Raw genomic sequence first — 24,612 nt, 5'->3', positions numbered from 1 at the left:
TCTCCACAAGCCATGTTCTTACACAACACATGACAGACGCCGTTATGGATCTCAGCAGACGGAAGATCACCGAAGAAAGCGATAAGCTTCCTGCAATATCTGGTGTTGCTCAGCAAATGCATCTCATCACTGGAGACAGTTATTTAGCCGGCTTGTGGAAAGCTTCGCTCCATTTTGAGTTGATGTGGTTACAGGATGCGGCGGCTGAGGATTTTCATCATGCTAAACGACCAACAACATATCGTGCACCATCATGGTCATGGGCTTCTGTCGAGGGAACCGTTACCTTTTCCGGACCGTTTGAGGAAGAGGATCTAGTAGCAGAAGTCATACAATGCGAAGTACTTCCAGTGGACCCAAGCAATCTGTTTGGGGCCGTCTCTGGTGGACATTTGGTCATAAACGGACCTTTGCGCTCACTAGATGAAAAACTAATACCGGAGTATTTCCAAATCAACTCTACCGATGCGCGCGAGGTATCTTTAGCCAAGATCTACCTAGACGGAGATGAGATATTACCTTCCTCAGCTAAAACTTTGATGCCTAACGACGTACCAGGCAGCGTTCAAACCAGTCAACGTATATGGTTCTTAGATATGGCTCGCAACAAACATGGGGACCCGTTCGGCTATGTTCTTCGTCAACAAACTCAACAAAACATTCGCGTATTCCGTCGCATCGGCTGGTTTGAAAATACAACGCGAAGCATCGATAAACCATTCTGGACCCAAGATACTCCAGTAGAAACAATTACCCTTATTTGAAGAATGCCAGAGAGGTTTTCTACACCACACTATGTTTTGAGATCGTAAATGTCAATGCATGCTACCTAGCACAGTGCGAAGATGCGCGCCAAATTCTACTCCATTCTTATGCCACGAAGTAGTTGCGTATCAACATTTGCCGATTAAGAAGATTCTTATCAGCCTAACAGGCATATAGCCGACAGTGGACGGAATCTTGGTTCTCCAATGTCGTGTTGTACTTTGGGTCGGGGATCATCGTGCTTGGATTGCGAGGAACAATGCGGTTGGGAATAGCTCACAACCGAGCTTCATTGATAACTGCATCAAGGAGCATATTTCTTCCTGAAAATTTTGATAAATCTACACATGCAGCTAGGGCGAGAGGAAACCTTGGAAGATCGGTCCCATTTCAGATGCGTCAAGCCAAGAGATGAGGGAGCCATCACAACTCAAACACTGCAAATCAAGAAGCGTAAAACAATAACATTGGCGAATATTCCGCAGTATGGGAAAGGAAAGCAGATGACGTGGATACGAAACGAGAATTTACTAGTGATCCTAGCTAGGTAGACCCAAGGATAGTCACGTCATCGGCTTGTAAATTGACCGACCCCGAACACCACCTCAAATCTCCTCGAAAGGACGTACAAAGGACACAGCACAAACACAACGAAGGACCTGGGGCGTGAAGAGAAGATGAGAGAATTGAAAGGAGCTAATCTTTGCATTTCGGGGTCCTCTCCGGCGACCGACACCCGCTCCGGGACCCACTTAGTATAGGCTGATGCACTTTCAGATCGATCTGGTATGGTCTAGGGTACTTTCTTTTGATAGAATGCAGTGTCTACTTTCAACAACGACGACTGTAGCATCTTGGCAAGCCCAAACGCAGCAGGTTATGCATAGAGTGATGTTGGATTCTGGAAGTGCCACCTAAGCGTCCTAGGGTCTTAGCACACGATGAGTAACACCAGTGGACTTGATTTCTTCAACTGGGGCCTTGGAGACAAGGCTAGGTTTTATGATCTGTAACGACAAAAGACATGCACCTGGGTGTTGACGTGCGTGGCGGCCGGGAACTAATGGTCTTGAGCCTCTTTTCCCAGATACACTAGGACTTCTCTACAGCTTGGCAGAGGGTCTACCGAAGCAAGAATAATGGAGAACTGGCTCCACGTTGCGTCACAACGTGGAGCGTGGGTTCAGTTCGTGGGTTCATCACCGAGATACATCGCCTGATGGATGACTACATTGTCGCATAGCGCAAGGTATCGAGTTAAGCTTCGGTGTTAATGAGGTTACATCTTTACGATGTCCCAAAGGTGGACTAGGCTTCGAGCGTTTAGTCTTGCTCTCGACTTCAACATAAAAGGGAAGAGAAACCCAGCTTGAGGGCAAGCAAAGACAAACACTTCAACGGCAACCCATCATCTGAACATCTCATCAGCTTACCACGATCATGCCTAGTTCCTTGGATCAACCTCTCCGTACCTCGGGAATCTACCGCAACCTGCCCACCTTTGATGCAAGCGTGAAGGGTCTGAAGGCTGTTGTATGCGGAGCCACTGGCATCTCAGGATTCAACACTATCCGCTCCCTTCTCGATACTCCCGATCGCTGGTCCAAGATCTACGCGCTTTCTCGAAAGCCATTCTCCAAAGACCTTCTTGCATTCTTCACCGACGAGCAGCGCGCCCGGCTCCAGCACGTCTCCATCAACCTCAGCTCCAAGGGTGAGGACATCGCCAGATCGCTAAAAGATGCAGGTGTAGAAGCAGACTACGTCTTCTACTATGCTTACCTACCCCCTGGAAATGGAAAAAGTGACATGGACCCCAGCTCAGCAGAAGCCTTAGTTGAAGCCAACGTCCCACTTTTCAGGAATTTCCTTGCCTCTTTACCAAAGGCTGACCTCAAGCCTAAACGTATCCTCCTTCAGACGGGTGGCAAGAACTATGGCGTACACATTGGCCGTGGACGCCAGCCACTCGTCGAGTCTGACCCTCAGCCCAAGCACCTCAGCCCGAACTTCTACTACCATCAAGAAGATCTTCTGTTCAACTACTGCGAGGAGCACCCTGAGACAGACTGGAACATCGTCATGCCGGCAGGTGTCATTGGCGCAGTACAAACCGCAGCCATGAACACTTTTCTCGCGTATGGTGTTTACGCCGCTGTCCAAGCACACAGGAAACAGCCTCTCCAATACCCTGCCGACTTCCATAGCTGGGAGTCGGAGTACACTCACTCCACTGCCCGGCTGACCGGGTACTTGAGCGAGTGGGCTGTCCTCGAGGATACAGCCAAATGCCAACGTTTCAACGCCCAAGACGGTGGGGTCATTAGCTGGGACCGTTTCTGGAACGAGCTTGGGCGATGGTTCGGCACTGATGTTGTCGGCCCCGACAACGATCAGTCAAAGTACGAGAGCAATTATCTTGCTGGCGGTAAAGACTGCGCGTTGGGCTACGGTCCCCCCATCGAGGTTAAGCTGGCGCATCCGCTATGCAGATGGGCTGAGGAGACGGAAATCGGAAAAGACTGGGAGGAGATGATGAAGCAGTCTAATGGGCAACTCACAATGAACGTGCCTGAAGCTGACAAACAAATGTTGGTGATGGCTGACTTCAATTTTGCTTACTTTGGCACGCTATCAGGGAACAAGGTGCGTAGGTTCGGATTCAATGGGTTTGTGGACACAATGGAGAGCATCTTTGAAACGTATCAGGATATGGCTAAGTTGGGCATGTTGCCGCCCATGAAAGTGGATTCTTGTAAGCCCCTGGCCTAGGTGCAATTAGTGCCTTCCATAACAAAAGCTCTCTCTGTAAGATCCGAATTCGTACAAGATTACTATAGAGATTTCAGCTATATAGCAGTTATTGTGCTCAACACGTATCTACATCAGATCCTTTGTCCGCTCTTCACTCTCCTTGATCCATTGATCCAGTAGCTTCCTGTTCCTTGGCTTGAACCCGACCTTGAAATATTTCGGCTCCATTGTCAGACTGGTGGGGATAGCGTTTGCCTCCAAGCAGTCCATGACAGGCTCATCCCGCGGGTCCACTGGTGGCGTGAACTCGAAAGCCGATACCAGCCTTACGAACGCAGTGAAGAGTTCGCGGTTGGCGAGATGCGAACCAACGCACATGCGCGAGCCAGCGCCATATCCGTAGTGTGGTGTTCCCGCGCCATCAGGAACGTCCAAATAACGCTCCGGGTCAAACTCCTGTGGATTCTTGAAGTGTTCCGCGTCATAATCGGCGGCGTATGCGTTCATGTAGAATGTTGTTCCTGCTGGTATGTTGACGCCGTTCCATTCGATATCTTTGATTGAAACTCTAGGTAAACAGATAGGAATGACGGTCCAGTATCGCAAGATTTCCTTATATAGCGCAGTGATATATGGAATCTTCTCCTCGTGGAGACAGCGTTCCCATGCGTCGTTGTTGGGATAGACTTTCATAATCTCTTCGTATGCGCGTCGCTGGATTTTCTGACCTTTCGGAGTTGCGAGGTATGCAATACCCATGATGAGGTTACCTGGGACGGTGTCGAGACCTGCTGATACCATGGTCAAGCAGATGGACTTGATCTCGGCTACTATGTGTTAGCATAAACAAGACTAAAAGCGAGACGCTTTTGATGTACCTCTGTTCAGCTTCGCTTCTGGATCTTTCAAGATATTGCCGGTAATGCACGGCTTATCCGTCCCCTTCTCGATCTTCTCTGTCAGGGTGTTGAGCAGTCGATCCATGTACACATCTCTCCTCTCTCGGAAGCTGATCGCTTCATTGCTCTGGCTGGGGAACAGTCTCAAGAGTGGCACATAGTCCTGCCAGTTGTTGCTCGTCGACCGGAAGTTTCCGACACCACGCTCAACATCTACAATCTCTTGAAGCAGAGGTGCGTCCTTGTTTCCGTCTATCCGGTATCCATAGTTCAGTGTCAGACTTGTGTTCAAAGCATATCTTTGCCAGTATGCTCGCGGATCAATATCGATTTCTCCACCCTTGCTGTCGTGTAGCAATTCTTTGATAGAGACGGTAGACTCTAGATCTATGAGTGGCATATAGGACTGTACGGCAGGGCGGTTTAGAGCTGTAGCAGCAGCCTTGCGACGATTCTTGCACGACTCATCCCATGGCGAAGTACCAATGGTAAAGCCCTGGGAGGAAGACACGACTTTATGGAAGGTGTGAAGCATGGGTCGAGAGATCATTGCGGACTGGTTTGTGATCCAGAGATGGCGGACGGAGTCGAAGGAGTTCGCAAACACGATCCTCTAGATAACTGTATTAGCACTAACGATCCTTTCAGGGTGTTCTCTATCTGCAAAGACTATGGCTTACCCTATTTCCCATCCTCACCTGGAAGACGGGGCCATACTTCTTTGCCCATCCTTGGGCTACTTTCGCGTGGTTCGTGCCGAGTTCGTACAAGCTTCCGAAGAGAGGGAGACCAGGGACTTCTGGCAGTCCCTTGATATGGGGTGTGTCCGTTCCATATAGCAATTTATACAAGAAGAACCCCAAGACGGCAACGCCAGCGATGTAGATGGGGATAGTCATGATGTTGGAGAAGCTCAACGTCTATGACAAGACGCGAAAGAAGTAAGAGAAGAAAACCTGTAAGTCAGAAAGGAGCTCAAGCCTTCGGTAGCACTTATAGCAGCATGATACCTTCAGTGCCATGCGCTTTGTCTTGAGAGGAAGTCCCTAGCCTGACGCGGCGTCCCATGGTCAGGCTCAGCATGATTAGCTTCCGTTTGACTGGCCATCAGCGGTCCAAGCATTGAATTCAACGAGGTAGCTCCGTCGCTGCGGGGCAGCCGTCTCGGATGTCATCGTGCGCAGAAGCTTGTGTGGTTTGTAGCGGAATTATGCCGCGAACGATGGTGTTGATGTTAGCGCGACGGTGCGGAGACGGGACGCGTTATCGATAGGCTAACTTCTTCAGGACGGGATAATGGGTACAACAAACTTTCGGTGGGACGATGGAGAAGCTTGTAGCGCAGTTCAACTATCGAGGCAGCGGAAAGAGCCTCAGACTTGCGCGTTGGTATTGCAAACTTTTCGAGGGCTACTTTCCAGTCTCCGATCCTCGGGTCCGCGGAAGCCTGTAAAGGTTGAGCATGTTAAGATTATGCCGAATGCCGAGTACCTCAGATGTTAAAACAGCAAAGTGCTACCAGGGGAGGCTTAAGTTCCTCCAGCGCATCTGGATCATGCTTTGACGTATGCTATGTTGTGGAGATGCGAAAGGCCTGTAGTTAGCGGAATCTTTCCTTCGCACGATACATCGAGGGATCAGCACATGCGACAATGCTAGTCCAGTTCGCAGAAAGTTCGGGAATTAAGAAACTATAGTACTCCAGCATCGATTATGTGGAGTTGACTAAAAAAGAGCCTGGTAGAGAAGCTTTAGCATGGGATAGTGGTAGCACTGTTTTATCGCATCAATCAATTAGAGGGCTTCATATGCTGCACCTTGACGGTCAAAAGTATGAATCCACATATTTCGAGGTGCTCAAGCAAAGTTTAGCTTCAAAGCAGGCTCAATGCGACCAACGCACTCTCCAAAACCAACCAAAGCCTCCTCATCCGAACCACATACACCTCGGATTGTGATCTCATCCCCGTCCTCCAAGAATGTCCTTTTTTCACCACCTTCCAGTGCGATAGACTCCTTACCATTGTTACTCTGCTCCAGGAAGCTTCCATACTCAGCCGGAGAATTACCACTGATGGTACCAGAACCCAATAAGTCGCCCGGTTGGAAAGGGCATCCCGTGATCGTATGATGTGTCAACATCTGTGGGAATGACCACAACAGATTTCGTGCATTCACTTTCGATATCGTTGTTGTTTTGCCAGATGCCGCTGAAGATGATTAGCGTGTGATACTCAAGATGGTACGCTTGTGGACATACTCTTGACATCAACTTCGAGGTTGATATCGTATACACTCTTCTCGCTCTTCTCCTTCAAGTAGGGTAGCACCTCTGAGTCGTTGTCCAAGCCCTTTGTTTTGAACTGTTCCAGCGCGTCCGCAAGTACAACCCAAGTGCTGATTGTAGTGCCGAAGTTCTTCGCATTGAAGGGCCCTAGAGGCACGTATTCCCATGCTTGGATGTCTCTCGCTGACCAGTCGTTCATGAGTACAACACCGAACAAGTTCTCCTCAGCTTTCTCAATTGGTATTGGCACTCCTTGTTCATTGGAGCCACACACAAAAGCTCCCAATTCTAGCTCAATGTCCAGCTTCTTGCACGGGCTAAACGCAGGCACCTTCTTCTCCGCAGTAGGATCGAGCAGTATCTGACCATTGGGCCGCCGAATGGGAGTTCCAGATGGGACTACTGAAGATGCTCGACCGTGGTAACCGACTGGAAGATGCTTGTAGTTCGGTTGCAGCGCGTTCTGGGGACCTCTGAAGATGACGCCGCAGTTGTAAGCATGGTTCATACCCGCGAAAAAGTCGGTATAATCACCAATCTTGAATGGCAAATGTGCTTTGATTTCTTTTAGCGGTATCAGGGCTTGCTTCTGAAGTGCAACATTATTCTTCAGGACGTCCGGATATGTCGTGTCCACGGAGAAGACGCCTTGGATGTACTTCCGAACCACGGAGTGAATTGGCCTACCAAGTGCTGCAAAAGCGTTCAGCGACGATTGTGAGAAGACAGCTTGATGCGGCTGTATTGTTGAGAGCCCTGAGAAGCCATTGTTTGCGGCAAAGACTTCGAGATCCAGAGCGTGATCTCCAATGGCGACTGCGACCCGCGGTGACTTGGATGATGCTGTTGAAATGACACCAAAGGGGATGTTCGCCAGTGAGAAGTGCGATCCACGAGGTATGCTAAACCAAGATCGCAGTGAAGCCATGATGGATGTCTGTTGTAGTAGCGGCAAATGCTCAACAATTTCACATACAATAGTTTCGTCCCGACGATTGATATGATGGCCAAGGCTCACAGAGACTAAGGAATATCCCAGGATCGGGGTTTCGGCTCCATAGTCGCAATTCTCAGGGCCATGTGGTGCTTGGGATGCATTCCCGGCTTGTGACGGAAGAAGGGTGCAGGCGGGCGCGGGAAGATTCCGTCACTTGCCAACATACAGGGGCCACCCGCTCTCCACCTGTGGGGTAAGCCGACACGAGCGCTCTCGATGGCGCATCTCTTCTCCGCTTTGCTCTTGCGACGCGACAAACGACGGAATGCGAAGCCGCCCATTACCGCATCTCGCGATTTCGCGCCTGCGCCATGGCCGAGCGAAAGCTTGCTACGGCTACTGCGACCCTGCATTTCCGCAGCATCCGCGAAGGATATTTACACGTCTAGCACCTCGGTGCGCGTACTGAATCGTTGTTTACTACAGTCTGCGAAGAAAGTTCCCCAAAGTTGACTGATCCTGTGTGAATAAACAGCACAATGCCGTCTACCCAGTTCGCCTTTAAGGAGAAATACCGATATCAGAATGGCTTCAACTCCTACCATGAGTATGGCTAGATGACCTTGGCCTATTAATTTCTACTAATGACATATAGGACTGAAGCAGTAGAAGGCGCGCTGCCAATCGGCGCAAACTCTCCTCAAAAGCCTCCATATGGCCTCTATGCCGAGAAGCTCTCAGGCACTGCCTTTACAGCCCCGCGTCACGAAAACCAGCAAACATGGCTCTACCGCATCCTACCCTCGTGCGGACACAGCAACTTCGAACCTCGCGAGTCGAAAACTTTCAACACGAACCCCGAGAATAAACCTTGGGAGAAGATACACTACATTCCAAATCAGCTACGATGGGACCCTTTCGATCTCGATGAGACGGTAGACTGGGTGCACTCGCTACATTTAGTGGCTGGTGCTGGTGACCCTACAATGAAGTCGGGTGTTGGATACTTCATCTATGCGGCAGGGAAAGATATGGAGGCCAATGAGGCCTTCTACTCGGCTGACGGCGACTTCTTGATCGTGGCCCAACATGGCGTGCTTGACATCCAAACCGAGTTGGGTCGCCTCATCGTACGTCCCAACGAGATATGCGTCATACCGCGAGGCATTCGGTACCGTGTCACGTTGCCAGAAGGTCCTGTGCGAGGCTACATCTTGGAGCTATACCAAGGCCACTTCACACTCCCTGAGCTGGGACCTATCGGCTCCAACTGCCTCGCCAACGCGCGAGACTTCCAAGCGCCCATAGCCGACTTTGATGAAGACACCGAAACGGAATGGAGCATCCTCGCCAAGTTTGCCGGACATCTTTACGCCGCGAAGCAGAGACACACGCCGTTCGACGTGGTCGCATGGCATGGACTCTACTACCCTTACAAGTACGATCTTGGGCGCTTCAACACCATAGGATCCATCTCGTTTGACCATCCAGACCCGTCCATATTTACCGTTCTCACTGCGCCAACAGACCGGCCTGGCACAGCAGTAGCCGACTTTGTCATCTTCCCGCCACGGTGGTTAGTTGCTGAGGGCACATTCCGGCCACCATGGTACCACCGCAACACCATGTCAGAATTCATGGGACTTATTGGTGGCCAGTACGACGCGAAGACTGGTGGAGGTTTCCAGCCCGCCGGTGCTTCTCTTCACAATGTCATGTCAGGACATGGACCTGATGCTGCGACTCATGAGAAAGCATCTAATGTCGATCTGCAACCCAACAAGGTGGGTGAGGGAAGCATGGCGTTCATGTTCGAGAGCTGTCTTATGATTGGCGTGACGGATTGGGGTCTCACAAAGTGCCAGAAGATACAAGAGGGCTACAATGCGGAAAGCTGGGAACCATTGAAGCCGCATTTTAAGAGGCCTGGTCCTAAGAAGATTGACAACGGCGTCTCACCGCTGGCGGCAGGATCCGAGGGCGATAAAGGCCAAGTGCCTCACTATACCTGAGCTCGACAAGAGCGGAGTGTTGTACTTTTAGCGTTTGGACGTAGTTGATCAACTCGGTGATATTCGGTGCTTACGAACGAGCTTACTGCATTCGTATCGAGAAGGTGGCGCGTCGCAAATGCTCAACAGGGTGTCGTTTCATGCCCCGCAGCGTGAGGTTTGAAGACAGGATGAACTGGACCATGTGTACGCGCATCTATGGATGTGCTATGGATGCTACCAACTAGAACCAAGGTCTACTGCACGTTTTTCTCCAATCGCATCAATAGACTTATCAACGCGTCCTAGTATTGTTCTCGGGCGGTGAGTTGTCTTCGTCCAGTAAACTGCCGATGTGGAGCAAAGTCTAAGGGTCCACTAGCGTCAACAACTGCTAGAGCGCGGGGCTATCTCTCCCACTTTTCTCCCTCGAACGTTTGTTTCTTCATCCTCCTCACACTCCCTCTCCCTTCTCTATACCCCCAATACATCACAACAAACCGCCAGAATGTCTGCCCCCGCCCACAAGTTCAAGGTCGCCGACATCAGTCTTGCGGCGTTCGGTCGCCGTGAGATTGAGCTCGCCGAGAACGAGATGCCCGGTCTGATGGAGACTCGCCGCAAGTACGCTGAGGACCAGCCATTGAAGGGTGCCCGCATTGCTGGATGTCTTCACATGAGTATGCTACACACCCGTCTCACTGCGATTGCACATCGCTAACCCGTCGCAGCCATCCAGACTGCCGTCCTCATCGAGACGCTCAAGTCCCTCGGTGCTGAGCTCACCTGGACATCCTGCAACATCTTCTCCACCCAGGACCACGCTGCCGCCGCCATTGCCGCCGCTGGCGTACCTGTCTTCGCCTGGAAGGGCGAGACTGAGGAGGAATACGAGTGGTGCCTTGAGCAGCAACTCACTGCTTTCAAGGATGGCAAGAGCCTGAACTTGATCCTCGACGACGGTGGCGACCTCACTGCCCTCGTCCACAAGAAGTACCCTGAGATGCTCAAGGACTGCTACGGTGTCTCCGAGGAGACCACCACCGGTGTCCACCACCTCTACCGCATGTTGAAGGGCAAGGGTCTCCTCGTCCCCGCCATCAACGTCAACGACTCCGTCACCAAGTCCAAGTTCGACAACTTGTACGGTTGCCGTGAGTCTCTCGTCGACGGTATCAAGCGTGCCACCGACGTCATGATTGCTGGCAAGGTCGCCGTCGTCGCTGGTTTCGGTGATGTCGGTAAGGGTTGCGCCCAGGCTCTCCACAGCATGGGTGCCCGTGTCATCGTCACTGAGATTGACCCCATCAACGCCCTCCAGGCCGCCGTTTCCGGCTTCCAGGTCACCACCATGGAGAAGGCCGCTCCTCAGGGTCAGATCTTCGTCACTACCACTGGTTGCCGTGACATTCTGACTGGCGCCCACTTCGAGGTTATGCCCAACGACGCCATCGTCTGCAACATCGGTCACTTCGATATCGAAATCGACGTTGCATGGCTCAAGAAGAACGCCAAGTCCGTCACCAGCATCAAGCCCCAAGTCGACCGCTACCTGATGAACAACGGCCGCTACATCATCCTCCTCGCTGAGGGCCGTCTCGTCAACTTGGGATGCGCCACTGGCCACTCTTCCTTCGTCATGTCCTGCTCCTTCACCAACCAGGTCCTTGCCCAGATCATGCTGTACAAGGCCTCTGACGAGGAGTTCGGCAACAAGTACATCGAGTTCGGCAAGACCGGCAAGCTCGATGTCGGCGTCTACGTTCTGCCCAAGATTCTCGACGAGCAAGTTGCTCTTCTCCACTTGGCACACGTCAACGTTGAGCTTTCCAAGCTCAGCGATGTCCAGGCCGAGTACCTTGGTCTCCCTGTTGAGGGTCCTTTCAAGAGCGACATCTACCGTTACTAGATTTCTTACTGTACAGCGTTTGGGAAGTTTCAACACGACGTTATGATACCACTTCGAAAAGTTCTTTGTCTTCAACGGCATAGCATCGAGCCCGGGGCTCGGCGGGGTTTCAAAAGGCGTTGGTTTGCACATCATCACTTGACCCTTCAACCATGGTCAATACCGAAGATGATACCCTATGTAAGAGTGCGACATGGATGAGATAGACTGCGTTTTTAAACGCAGCGCAAGAACAGTAACAGTGCACCGAATGTGACGGTGGACTGAGGAATGAACAATAATGACGGGCCTCCATGTCCACGTCGACAACAACTTTTTTTGACTTATGATGTCTTCTGTGATGAACGTGCAGCTACACAAACCTACTTCCCCTGCCCAGCTCCAAAGATATGCAAGAGTATCCATTGAGCCGTTTTTTGACGTATTGACGTCTGCAGTGCATGTTCAACCTCAAACGTTGTTCATTATCGTCCTCCACATCCATGCTGTGCTGCACGCATACGTCAAACCCAACAGCCGATCGTACACACAACGTTGCCCAACGTTCCAGTGTGACCGCTAGACGCATGTTTTACCTTTGACATCGGATCGGACATTTTGCTGCTGTGACCTAGACTTCCGAGGACGAAAACGCTGAATTTCGATGTATCAGATTGAGAAGTAGCTTTGTCCATATTGCGATGTGGAAGATGACGGTTGCTATAGTGTCCATTGGGTTATTATGCACGGAGATCCGAATACCAACTCACATCGCCATACCGGAGAGTTTTCTTCCTGTTCATGACAGCGAGCTGCATCTAGAATTTCCTTGGGTTGTTCGTAGAAGGCTCCTGTGGTCATGCTCCTGAAATCATATACGAAATCTTATGAACAGTTCACATGACTTCCATCCTTGTTTCAACTGACAAAACTGGTTGTAGAATAGATGATATGCAGAACCAATGAACCCAGTCATAAAGTTACGAGTGCAATGCCCAATAACCAAACGACAATACGCCCTGTTCCTATATCATCTCCCTTCCACAACATGTCACTTCCCCAATCCATATTGGTCTCACATCCCACAGCCACGACATGAAATTTCCATGCAGCCACCATGCTGTGCCTTTCCTTCCCCACGCGCACAGCATGCAAGGTACGAGGTTACGGTACCGAATTCAGCCTCACATGTCACAATGTCTTAACTGCCCCTCCCCTCTTCTCTTGTGGCGTCATAAGCTTTTCCATCCGCAAACTAACCCCACATCGAAAAATGCTGTGTTCCTGTTGAACAGCTGGGATCCCCAGGCTTCCTCTTTCACCACACTTTCCCTCTTCCTTTATCGAACCAGGTATCTGGGACCACGACATAACTTCTGAGGCTGAGTGACACGAAAAGTTGGACTGCTGCTAATGAGTTGAGTTCTGACGAGAAATGTAGGGCATGCATGGGATTAGAGAAAATGGGATTTACTGACAAGAGATATTACAATTTACTGCGGGCCTAAATTCTCCGCTTGCTGCCGCTACTACTACTGCTATACAAAGCATATGTACGTCCTTACCCGTAGATTATCTTAAAAAGAAAAACAATGTAATTCAAGAAGCCCTTATGATGCCAACGCTTGCTATGGGATGGAAAGCATCTGCCTTAGTCTCCATAGGTGATGATGAACCAAAGTAGAGAGGTATCAAGAACAATAGGAAACGATGAGCCAGCCGGTGCTTTTCATCGGCGGTAGTGATGCCGCGATTGAAACGTCAAGAGTAAACAGGGAAACGCCACCAAGGTCAAGAAAAGATACGCCACACGTAGCGGGGGCCCTGACGAAAGCCCTAGCGAAGGCCGATAACGCTCTAGAATGTTGTCAGTGGAAGTTGTGCTTGCAGATTAGAGCAACCGTACCATTTCGAGCGTCCAGACTCTCCTTATCCACACCTTGAGCTTGCCTTCGACACCTCTAACGTTGTCGAGCTCAACACCTTCCCACCAGCAGCGGCGAGCGGGTTTCCTCCAGAAGAGGAGCAGCTTCTGCGCCATACCAACAGCGTTGCTATTAGCAAGATCATTACCCTTAATGTCCGTTCTCAGGCGTGCAAGGGCGATGCTGCAAATGACGGCTTTGTTAGGCTCGCCGGCACGATGGCCCCATCGGTCGTCGTGGTTGAAGCCGCTAGATGTTGTTAGCTGCTAGTCTCTACTTTGCCCGTATCTTGCTTACCCTGCGGTCAACATCTCGATGAGGTGCTGCTCGGTCGTTCCTGGTTCTTCGCTCTTCCTGAGGCCGGAGAAGATACCATCCTGTCTTAGCAGTGCCTCACCTGCAGCTCGCTTAACTTCAATCATCTCAGGCTGAGTTATATCGCGGTGCGGCGGGATAGCGTAGAAGTCGAGGTCCTCGCGAAGGACAATTATACCAGCGCGATCCTGTAGCATGTCCCTAGCGGAGCCATGCATAGGCTCGATAGGTACAGCTTCGGCAGCATGGTCGGGGGCAGCGGTCGGCGAAGGAGGAGACGCGGGAATGGTCTGGGCTACAGTGCGGAAGAACTCCAACATGTACTGTAAAGAGTTTGGATCATACTGTGAAGGATAGATATTGTCAGATAAATATAATGCGGGGTTGGAAAGGTGGTACAGGATCTTAGCTGCTGGAGCCAAGGGAATGGAAGGGGAAGAAGAAGAAGTGGGGTTACCAACGTCGACTGGGTATACATCTCCATCGTGGTAGGAGTTCATGTGCCCATCTGGGAGCAGGCCATTGGGAAAGAGGGAGAGGAGGACGAACTCAGGGAGAGTCAAAAGCTCGTCTCGCGACAGAGTGAACCGCGTGCCCCTAAATCTCGAGTTAGCTTCCAGTATCGCGTGTGGTGAGCGGTGTCACTACCTCAATTCCAAAGTAATGTTTTCATCTGATCCACCTAGTGTGTTGATTGGCGGTCCTGCGTTTGTTGTTTGCGACACCTGAGTAATGATACTCGCGGGACCTCCTGCGGATGCCATTACGTATGTGAAAGACTCGAGCGGGCTTGATCCTTCGCTGTAGGGCGGCGGTGGTTCTCCGTCGTCGACGTCTTTGCTACTAGAGCCGTCTTTGGAGTCGGATGGGAGGGCGGCTTTAGTGGCAGCAGACGAGGATGACTCGGTAAAGGCAGGCGCAGATGTGAATGCGGGAGGCGATTCGTCTTCTGTGGTTTCACCGGGCTTGCTGCGTTCCTCAGCGTCCTCGGACGGGAAGAAGAGGGAGGAGAAGGGAGGTGGGTAGGGTGATTCGCCGGCTGTCGTCAATGCTGCGGTGCTGCTGGCGGGCGCGGTGACGGCGTAGGGCGGACGAGAGGAGTCGCGATCGGTGGGATTCGGATGCAAATGAGTGACTACGGACAAGCCGTCTGTACTGGAGTTCTGCGTGCGCGACAAGGTGCCGGTGGTTGTGTATTGGACAAGACGGATGATGAGCTCGAAGGGGCAAGCGCGCTAGTAGCCGCTGTCAATTAAACCTGAGCGCGTGGGCACCACGAGGCAGCTACGCGCATTTAGGTGGAACAGAATTCGAGGTGAAAGGTACGCAAGTGTTTGCTTGCTGTGCTGCGTGGGAGATGTGGTGCGTGTGATGAGGTACGATGGACGCGGAGAGTGGTTATTGAGTCCAGGCGTTTGGTTTGGGTCTAGCGTGCCTTCCAACTTCCGAAGGGCAGGCACAATGGAGTGAGTTGTTACCACCGGCATAGTAATGCAACACCAAGACTTGTAACTGCAATCTGGACCGAAGCATGTCTCAAAGAGGCTCAATTTTCTCGAGCATGGATAAGTGTTCATTACTGTCACATATGTAATATTTTCAACCCGTCTCTAGTGTTTCGCTACTACTCCCGCATCGTTTGCTTGCGCTGTGATGCGGCGCTTGTAATCTTTGACAGTACCGTCAAAGTGCTCAATCGTGCCGTTATCACACACCCACAAACTTGTGCATACATTCTGCAACATGGTAACGTCGTGACTGACCATCAGTACACCACCCTGGAACTTGTTCAGAGCATCCGAAAGCGCGTCCATAGCTTCAATATCCAAGTGGTTAGACGGCTCGTCAAGCACAAGAATGTGCGGGTTTTGTAACGCGAGGCACGCAAAGGCAACGCGCGATTTCTGACCTCCTGACAGTAACTCCATCTTCTGCAGACCTGTCATACCCGTAATACCAAAGGCACCGAGGTGACGACGATACTCTTCATCTGCTCGTCCGTGGTACGTCTTTGACATGAAGCCAACGGCACTGTCATTCAGATCCAGTGCGTCAACGTGATGTTGCGCGAAGAATCCTACGCGCAATCGTGGGTTTTGCGAGATGATACCAGTGGTGGGTTGAAGAGCTCCTATAAGAAGCTTCAATGCGGTTGTCTTTCCGGCACCGTTGGGTCCCACAATACCAATACGGGAGTCGAGTTGCACATCAAGGTCCACATTTTTCAGCAGAATCTTGTCAGGGCTGTATCCAAAGGTGACGCCGCTCATCTGAATGATAGGAGGCGACATCTTCTCCACTTCTGGGAACTTAAAGTGCACTGAGTATGCTGCCTCTGGGGGAGTAAGAACAGGCATCTTCTCCAGCTTTTTGATCCTAGATTGGGCCTCAGAAGACTTGGCGGCGTTATATCGGAACTTGTCGATGAAAGCCTGCAAATGCGCACGCTCGGCCATCTGTTTTTCATACTCGCGAACCGCTGTCTTGCGACGTTCTTCCTTGGTCGCGTAGAACGAGTCAAAGTTACCACCCTTGTAGTAGTCGAGTCGTTCAGAGTGTTGATGAATGATATCCGTTGCTACTTCGTTCAAGAAGGCTCGGTCGTGGGATACGACAAGTACGGTGCTTGGGTAACCCTGAAGGTAGTTCGCTAAGAAGGTGATAGAGGGGACGTCCAACATGTTCGACGGTTCGTCGAGCAATAGTAGATCAGGTTCACAGAAGAGCGCACGTGCAAGTGCCAGACGCATCCTCCATCCTCCAGAGAACGTCTTGGTCGCGAATTGCTGTCGCTCTTGTGAGAAGCCAAGACCTGCGAGGATACTTGCTGCTCGAGACTCAGCCTTGTCTGATTCCATTTCTGCGAGCTTGGCATGTATGTCGCTCAAAGTAGTATCTAGACCTTCGCGCTGAGTGTCGAGCTTGGCGGCATCTGCAGAAGTATCTGCCATTTTAGCACGCTCTTCTTCAAGCTCAGCTAGCTCCTTGCTAATCTTTTCTTGCTCCCTAAGGAGATGCTTGCGCCAAACGTCGGCGTCCAAGACAGCTTGCAGCGCCGGAGTGTCATCACCAGTAATCTGTGTCCAAAGTCAGTTTTTGCAAATAGAGATGGGGATGCTGACTAACCTCCTGTTCCACATGAAGAATCGAGATGTGAGTAGGGATAGCGACCTCACGGCGAGCAAGGGCGCGAAGCAAAGTGGATTTACCGATACCGTTTTGACCTACCAGACCGTATCTACGGCCATATGCGAGCGTGAGAGAGCTGTCGGTAAGGATACGTAATCCAGGCATAGAGATATCAAAGCTGTCAATCTTGATATCCTTGCTCTTCGAGGCAGTGTCACCCAATTGCAGTGGGTTGACGGCCATGTAGAACTCTTCATAGCTCTGCGCCTCGTTGGGCTCGTTGAGAAGTCGGGAGGCTTCATACTCAACATTCTTGAACTCTTTACGGTCTTGCTTAGCACGGAGTTTACGTTCAGCTTTCTCGAGCTTCTTGCGGTCGACTCTGGATTCGACTTTACGTGTGTTGGCAGACTCGAGATCAACGGCGCCACCAGCGAGACCTAGCGTGGAGGAGATGTTCCTGGAAGAGCCCACGTGGATAGCCTGGTCGAGTTTCTTGGCTGAAGGTGCCATCTGGCGGCGCTCGCCGTCGGTGCCATTGGCGGCATTCAGGCGGGAGATGAACTTGTCAACAAGGTTTTGGATACTCGTCTCATTCTGGCTTGATAGATCTCCAGAGGCTGATAGGAGCAGGGCGCTCACAGTGGCAGCAGCTTCCTCGAGCGGTGAGGGGGCATTGGGGTCCGAGTCGGAAGTGAACTGGTTGGCGGCATGGGTAAGGTACCCCGCTGAGTACTCTGACAGGACGGGGTCAATGTTAGGGATTTGAGTTCTGATTTCAGCTTCCATGGTCGCGGGCTGGCGGTAGATCCTGGGTGGTGCGTTGTCCGACAAAGTCAACGTCTGCCGCAGTCGATGTCACGGTGGCGCTGGCCTGGTCGGCGAGCGGGCAATACTATCGTACTATCGAGACTTTTCCGGTAGTCACAGTGTAATAGCGGGGCAGTGGGCGGTCTCTGCTTATTGCGGTGCTACGGCTGTTTGTCCAAGGCAAAGAACATTTTGACGTGGGGAGCCAAATGTGGCGTGGCGGCGGTTCTGGAAGGAGCGGGCGGCGGCCAATCAGGGCATCGACGCCGACAGCCCATCAAACATGACAACCCATCTCTGCGTTTGTGGACTGGCAGAGCTGGCGGATCTGCACCACGCGTCTGGAGGCGCCTTAGCAATGATGTGCTTCTGGGATTGTCCCGGTTACTCGCATCTCTGTGTGCCCGCAGGACAGCACGCATCGCACAGTCACCTTGGGCTCTGCACCGCACAGCTCGCCCAGCAAGCCGTCTGCCAGATGAGCTCCAACGTGCGGCCGCTATGCCTAGAGGGAGGGGCACAACGGCCTCGATAGTCTGCCAGAGCGTCTGGAGTCTATCCTGACCGTCGTAGTCATGCTCCAGCTGCCTTGGGCCGGACACGGAGCCGCCTTGGCTACGGCATGCAACCCGTGATGTGGCCATGTCGTTTGATTTGGCCTCAGAAAAATCATGTTCAGAACCACAGATGGCTACAGGCCCGTGGTGGATATATCATGCCGTGCGCGCATTTGCCGGAGATATCCCCCGAGTGCAGAATTCGCTGCCTCAGTCACCGTTTCCGTCCCATCCTCAACCCATGTTCCCGCTGCTCACGACTTCTCCGCTCTGGGGCTGACGTGCTGTGCGTTTCGGCTATCCAGGATCGTGGCCATGAGCAGCTTTCCCACAAGGGCAATTGGTGCCCGAAACAGCCGATTCAACAAATATCTATACGGCAAGGCCATGCTCGTAGGTACCAAGGTCTCTCTGCCGTTGACTGTACCGAGTGCTCGTGAGGTAGCATGCGATAGCTCCGTGGCTGCACAGTCTAAGGCACGCCTTCGCTACCACCGATGGACTACATAAGCCGGTTGACACTTGCGTACGCCGCGATCAGCAAACATCTCCACTGCGCTACAGGGGTCTCTCCAGGCAGTTCAGCGGCCGGCTGCCAATCACCGTGTGTTGTGACGGGCGCCCGGGATGCTCGCTGGTACACTATATTTGGGTAGCTCTGACGGCAGAGGGGTTCTTCCAGCCTCTCTGCGCCATGTCCCTGATTGTTGTTGATTGTTACTCGGCGCTAGAGCTTGTCCTAGGCCGACTCGCGCAACGTCGTGGTACTGGGCACCGCGCACCGCAGCGGGCCCTCACTGTCCATGGATATAGGTTTCTTGCTTGGGCACGTCGCATATCATGCAGCATTGGCTGATGAGATTGACTTTGCACGCAGCGTGGAGCTATGACGGTGCAAAGTGAGGCATGGGGTCTGTGTGCCTCCGTGTTATGTTTCGAGTCGAGCTGCCGCTATCAGCCCTCATCGGCGACATCTCGCTAATCCAAAGAGAGCTGGGTAGCCCTGTACGTAGATCCCAGAAGCAACAAGCACTGGATTCTCTTCAGTCTTCCGCTCGCTGCTCGTCGAGCTCCACCTCTCTGCTTCAGCCCGTCGCGGTGCTTGTGCCGTCCTTCCTTTACTACGCTTCGTAATGCAGTACGCCTGCCCCAGCGCCTGATTGAGCCCCTCCACTCCCACCGTCCCTACTCGTGCAGCTCGCGATCCCTGGTTCACCGGCACCCTGACATGCCATAATGCTCGACAAGTCGTCACAAGCGCCTCGACGAGTGACCTTTCCCCGGCGGCTTGGTTTCCTACGAGAATGAAAACGATTCCAACGGTAATTACCCTGCATTTTCTCTATCTCAAAGTTCATGGATCTTCTGTACGCGCTGCAGCTGCCCTTGATTTGTTTTGATATGTCTTGATCGACACCTCTACTGCGTCTAATCCGAGAATGGCTGCACCAAGCCTGTCCTACCTCAATATACCTCTGTTATAAGAAGTCTGACTAGGCGCCATGACTGACGGACCCTTGTGATACAGCTCTGTGCCACTGCCACTGTCGTTGGTACATCCTCTGTCGGCTTGGCCTTTGGACGAGAGGCCCCGTTCGACTCGTCGCACCTCAATAAGAAGAAGGCGACACCGGCATTCGAGCCGGGTCTTAATCCAATGTCTACTGCTGCCATGACCACGACTGCGCCTTCCTACAGTGCCCCCATACCCGTCGCCCCTTCCTCGCGCATGTCATTTGCGAGTCGACTCAGCCAGGAAGGCCGTTCCCAGTTGCGAATCGTAAGGAGGAAGACGAGCGACGATGCGGCGCTGCAATTGCCGAGCAGCGCAAACAACTACCCTTCGAGCGAGCAGAGTGTGTCTGACGTGGACACGACAAGATACGTGCCAACGCGACGAGCCTCGTGGATCAAGCGCCTCTCGTCTATTTCCAACTCATCGAGCCGGGCTACGAGCCCATCTCCACTGTCACCAGCCGTCTCGTGTTCCAATGGCTCAATGGCCTTCTCGCACGACGGCTCGACCGTGCCCGTAATCGACAAACGCTCTACGTCAGCAGTACCGCGCAACAAGCTGGTCAAGCGCGCCTCGTCAGTGCGCGGGCCCCATGAAGCGCCTGTCTTGGGCTCTGCGACTCTCCGACCGTCCTTCCGTCGTCCAGCGACCAGCCACCAACGCAACGCAACACTGCAAAACTACGGCGCGCGCCTATCCATGACGGCCGAACATACTTCAACAGACGAACAACAGACCTCACCGAGCACCGACAGTGAGGTCGAATACACACAGTTTTTCACAGCGAGGATCACCAAGGAACGGACACTGGCGAGGCGGCGTGGTTCAGTGGCATATGCAAATGGGTTCAGGAGGATATTTCCAGACGAGAAGCACAAGCCTATGCTCGTGCTCGCAAGATCGGTCGTAGCAGGCGTAGAGGATCTGGACGACTCGACAAGCGACGATGCCGAAAGCGTCTTCTTCGTGAGTCGACCAGAGACGCCACTTAGCATGGCGGCCACGTTTGCTACCAAAGTAACAAACCAAACTCGCGGTCGGCCCTCCACATCACAACCCGAGAATGCCCCCAGACCTAAACGCTCCTTCTCCATCACCTCCTTCCTCTCATCCAGGAAGGAGCGAACTGTCGCAGTGCCCGGACCCAAACTTTCCCGCCGTGCAACCCAGCGGGTCAACTCAGCACCGATTCTGCCTACTATGAGCAGACGGCCACACAGCACCTCATATGGAGAAAGTCGACGAGATGTGACAGACCCAACCCCAGCAAGACGCGACATCGCCACGTCCGCTGGGCCCACTGACACAGCACCTGCCCGCAATGTTTCTCGGAGCAGGCCTGTCTCGTCGCCCTTGTTCCCTACCTTCCCCTCGACTGATCCCGTTGCTGGCGCGGCCTTGGCGTCAATGCCCCAGCAGCTCGATGTTTTGGCCTCAGCCGCACCGGGCGCCAATCAAGCGCCACCATCCCCTACTCTAGCGCAATCGGGAGTTCGGGCCTCGCGTCATTCCATGGCCCCCTCAGAACAGGCCTCGACATTGGTCGGCTCGTCTGATAATGAACTTCGCGCCTTAGGGTCCGGCGACGAGGACGACGCTGATGTCCAGAGCGAGACCGTCTTTGATTCGCTGCGCACGGGTGCGACCAGAGGCTCAACCGTTGGCGCGCGTGGGCCTCGCATTGAGACTATATTCGACGAGTCGCCCCCCTCCAAGGTCAAGATTACAGCCCTACGAGATCTACTGCCGCCCGGATCGTTTGGAGAACCAATGGTCAATGGTGTCGCAGGCCACCAGAGCATCGCCGAGGAAGAGGAGAGCATATCGACTCCCGTGCGGACAGTGCGCCCCCAACGCTCCTTGCAGGACTCGCCCGGTGTCACTCGAACACACAGTGCGCCGCTCTTCCCCAAGGCGATACCGTCGTCTTCCCCGAGCATGCCCAAGCCGCTTTCGCTTGGCACGCTGGAATGGGACTCGCGCGCAGGAGACGACGACGACAGTAGTAGGTGGTCACTAGAAGAGGCAGATGATGAGGATCCCTGGGTTGATCATCCAACAGTCAACCACAAGGCCAACCCTGTGGCTCTTTTGCGACAGCACACGCATCTACTCGCACCGGGCTTCACTACCAACCCAAATACGCCACAACATTCCACATCAGAGTTTGGTGACAAGGACGCACGCAGCAGCATCTTCGATTGGTCTGAACAGCAAATTGCAGACAAGAACTCAGGAGACCGCACACCGCCGCGTCCCCGTACAGTGCACGGAAAGAAGGATGCAGACCGCAGAGGCAGTCGATCTGTTGGTCGGCGAGTACCTAGCGGGTTGCACGCTCGCAGCCAGAGTGTGCCCGTGGTCCCGGATCTGACTGGCAAACGTAACACAGTAGTTACAAACAAGTTTGGCACCTGGGGTGTGGGAAGCAAGGGTGTCACCGAAGACTGGAACGACGACTTTGACTTTTCCGAACTCACCGAGGAGCCTGTTGCTGAGGACGGAAGCTCTCCTGGACTGGACAGTAGCTCAGCAATGATCGTGCCGAAGAGCATACAAGAGCAACAGAACAATGTTCTTGCAAACATCAGTCTCTTGCGCGAATGGGGTCTGTTAATCGAAGAACTAAAAGAGCAAAGAGTACGCGCTGTTGCGCTTGGTATGATACAAGGCACACCCTCCGGCATGTGGCTTGAAGTGGATGCAATGATTGAGCTTGCAGATCAGGAGGCCGATCATCAGGATGTTGCTCACGACTCACCACCATCATCGCCTGATTTCGACGAAGACGCCTTTGAAGACCCATCTGCAAGCCCTAGCCATGGAAGAAGAAGGCGCAAATCATCTTCTCCTCATGAGGATAGCACCAAGAACCCGCCCCAATCGGCGCGCCCGCTGCGGAAGTCTATCCTTCCTTCGAGCAATGGAATCTTTACCCCGCAGTCTTCACCGATACCAGCTAAATCGGAGGCTGACGCCACCCCCGCTACCCAGGAGTCGAAGACCATCGCTACGAGACCCCGCAAAGACTCAGAAGCCAAAGCGCGCTCCGTCATTGAAGCGCTGCAAAAGAGGAGGAGCGTGTATGAACCGTTCCTAGACGCGCCTCCCATACCTTCGACCCCTTCGAAGAAAGTCCCTTTCGATACCTCGACACTGCGACGTATCGTGCCATATGTCAGCACGTTGACGCGCAAGGTCAAAGACACAATCAGGGATGCAGAGGGCTTATACTCCAGCCCTCTTACGAGCCCCCTACACGAGGAGCCACCATTTGGCACGATCCATCAACAAGAGGCGGATCTTGCGGCTCAGATGAAGCTCATGACAGTAATGTAGATTCGCAGGATAAGACGACGCGACTTACGAGCATTTCAAAAGAAGCATACGACTCGCTTCGTGCTGGTCACACGCATCTGGGCAAAAGTTTGTGGGAAGAAACAAAAGTTTCTTCTAGATATTTCACTTTGGATCAGAGCGTTCGAGCGAGGATCAAGCCTTCGCGGCCTGATCAACTATTTCCCTGTATTAATTACGCAGCCGTCGATTATCACGTCAGGCCAAGTACTGCATTTGGAGCGACATGGCATTTGCGATTTCCTTTTGCATAAGTTGCAGCATCTCCCGGCCAGGATACACATGGAAAAGAGGAGGCATGCTACACGAAGCGCATGTGTTTTGTCTAATGGAAGATTATGGCGCATTCAGGATTGGGTTTCCTTTGTGGAGGAGTTGAGCATATAATACTCTCCTGGCGGGATGGGCATACCGCGCAGTTCGCGAGCCGCTTTTCTACACGTTCCAGTCATGTACAAAAGCGGGTTGAGGGTTTTCTCTTTGTTTCTTTGTTCCTTTGTCTTTCTTGATCTACGATATCTTGAATCACAACGAGGGTCCTCTCAAAAATCATAGCATTGATACCTGACGGTCACAGTCACTGTCTCTTGAGACACGAATCCACAGAATTTGGAACATATCTTACACAATGGCGCCACTGACTTGACCGTGATGTCTACAATTTTAGCTCTCGGAACCGAGACAACGGTATCATGCTTAGAGCGTCTAGGCCATCGTGCAGTCCTTAACAACTACCAGTACCATATTAGGTAGCTCGTATACACCGCCTCTTGCTTTTACAAGACTGTTACGCCGGAGTTCATCCTTCTATCTAAACTGCTGGTTGAAGTTGTCTTCCTGAAACTACCATAGCTTCCGAGCCGTTGTTGCGAGGCCAACTACTGCAGGCCCATAGCCGAATCACACACCACTAATGCATTCCCACGCATCGCCTTCTGATGAGCCAGTTATCAAGGCAACGCGAACGAGGCGCAGTTTTACGCACTGATGATCGCCTGCGCATCTTGTTCATGCCGGACAGCCAGATCTCCGTACAGCAGCGTACCATACTCGCATTCGCTTCTGCCCGAGCGGGTCAGCGAGCAGCGAAGGCACACGGGACGAATATTTCCTGCAGAAGATCATCGGACCATACAGCGGACATAGCAGACGATTGTAAGATTTGCTCTTTGCACTTGTACCGTAATGGTAAACTGTATATATCAAGCTATACCAACATTCTTGGAACAGCACAACAAATAAAGCCCATGCCGCTTTGCAGTCATAAAGCCGAAGCTACCACTAACCGAGAGATGCCCTAATCTGCTGCATTGTCATCCACGATGCATATTCCTGTTTTCCAGACGATATAGCTTACCAGATTTTTGCTATAATGCTTGTCTCGTTCGTCTCGGAATGCCTAGCCGCCATTGTTGGTCCGACTCCCCGGCAAGCGCATACACGCATCCAAGGGTGGGAATAATATCCTCGGCCGGCTCGGTC

General features: G+C 52.4%; 7 protein-coding genes across 7 annotated transcripts; 4 read left to right on the top strand and 3 right to left on the bottom strand.

Moving 5' to 3' along the window:
- Positions 1–2,205: 2,205 nt before the first annotated feature.
- Positions 2,206–3,537, top strand: AA0111_g6299 (hypothetical protein; the record flags this gene model as incomplete). The annotated part of the gene is made up of 1 exon (XM_028652505.1): positions 2,206–3,537. The coding sequence occupies one exon, from the start codon at positions 2,206–2,208 to the stop codon at positions 3,535–3,537; it is 1,332 nt and encodes a 443-aa protein (XP_028506247.1).
- A 108-nt stretch (positions 3,538–3,645) lies between these two features.
- On the bottom strand, positions 3,646–5,317 carry AA0111_g6298 (Phenylacetate 2-hydroxylase; the record flags this gene model as incomplete). The annotated part of the gene is made up of 3 exons (XM_028652504.1): positions 3,646–4,346; positions 4,398–5,031; positions 5,099–5,317. 3 exons carry the CDS (start codon positions 5,315–5,317, stop codon positions 3,646–3,648), a joined length of 1,554 nt encoding a protein of 517 aa, XP_028506248.1.
- Positions 5,318–6,275: 958 nt separating this feature from the next.
- AA0111_g6297 (Fumarylacetoacetase) lies at positions 6,276–7,633 on the bottom strand (the record flags this gene model as incomplete). The annotated part of the gene is made up of 2 exons (XM_028652503.1): positions 6,276–6,628; positions 6,679–7,633. 2 exons carry the CDS (start codon positions 7,631–7,633, stop codon positions 6,276–6,278), a joined length of 1,308 nt encoding a protein of 435 aa, XP_028506251.1.
- A 548-nt stretch (positions 7,634–8,181) lies between these two features.
- On the top strand, positions 8,182–9,654 carry AA0111_g6296 (Homogentisate 1,2-dioxygenase; the record flags this gene model as incomplete). The annotated part of the gene is made up of 2 exons (XM_028652502.1): positions 8,182–8,249; positions 8,298–9,654. The coding sequence occupies 2 exons, from the start codon at positions 8,182–8,184 to the stop codon at positions 9,652–9,654; spliced, it is 1,425 nt and encodes a 474-aa protein (XP_028506252.1).
- Positions 9,655–10,141: 487 nt separating this feature from the next.
- AA0111_g6295 (Adenosylhomocysteinase) lies at positions 10,142–11,542 on the top strand (the record flags this gene model as incomplete). Its single annotated transcript, XM_028652501.1, has 2 exons — positions 10,142–10,313; positions 10,365–11,542. 2 exons carry the CDS (start codon positions 10,142–10,144, stop codon positions 11,540–11,542), a joined length of 1,350 nt encoding a protein of 449 aa, XP_028506249.1.
- Positions 11,543–13,357: 1,815 nt separating this feature from the next.
- AA0111_g6294 (putative ABC transporter ATP-binding protein) lies at positions 13,358–17,679 on the bottom strand (the record flags this gene model as incomplete). Its single annotated transcript, XM_028652500.1, has 6 exons — positions 13,358–13,378; positions 13,428–13,695; positions 13,744–14,358; positions 14,410–14,996; positions 15,495–16,838; positions 16,888–17,679. The coding sequence occupies 6 exons, from the start codon at positions 17,677–17,679 to the stop codon at positions 13,358–13,360; spliced, it is 3,627 nt and encodes a 1,208-aa protein (XP_028506250.1).
- Positions 17,680–19,929: 2,250 nt separating this feature from the next.
- Positions 19,930–23,112, top strand: AA0111_g6293 (hypothetical protein; the record flags this gene model as incomplete). Its single annotated transcript, XM_028652499.1, has 1 exon — positions 19,930–23,112. The coding sequence occupies one exon, from the start codon at positions 19,930–19,932 to the stop codon at positions 23,110–23,112; it is 3,183 nt and encodes a 1,060-aa protein (XP_028506255.1).
- Between the last annotated feature and the right edge of the window lie 1,500 nt (positions 23,113–24,612).

This window comes from Alternaria arborescens (assembly GCF_004154835.1).
Source record: "Alternaria arborescens strain FERA 675 chromosome Unknown contig_13, whole genome shotgun sequence".
In the NCBI taxonomy this organism is placed as follows: Eukaryota; Fungi; Ascomycota; class Dothideomycetes; order Pleosporales; family Pleosporaceae; genus Alternaria; species Alternaria arborescens.
The sequence above is the reverse complement of the archived record's forward strand: the minus strand, read 5'-3'. Positions and strand labels throughout refer to the sequence as shown.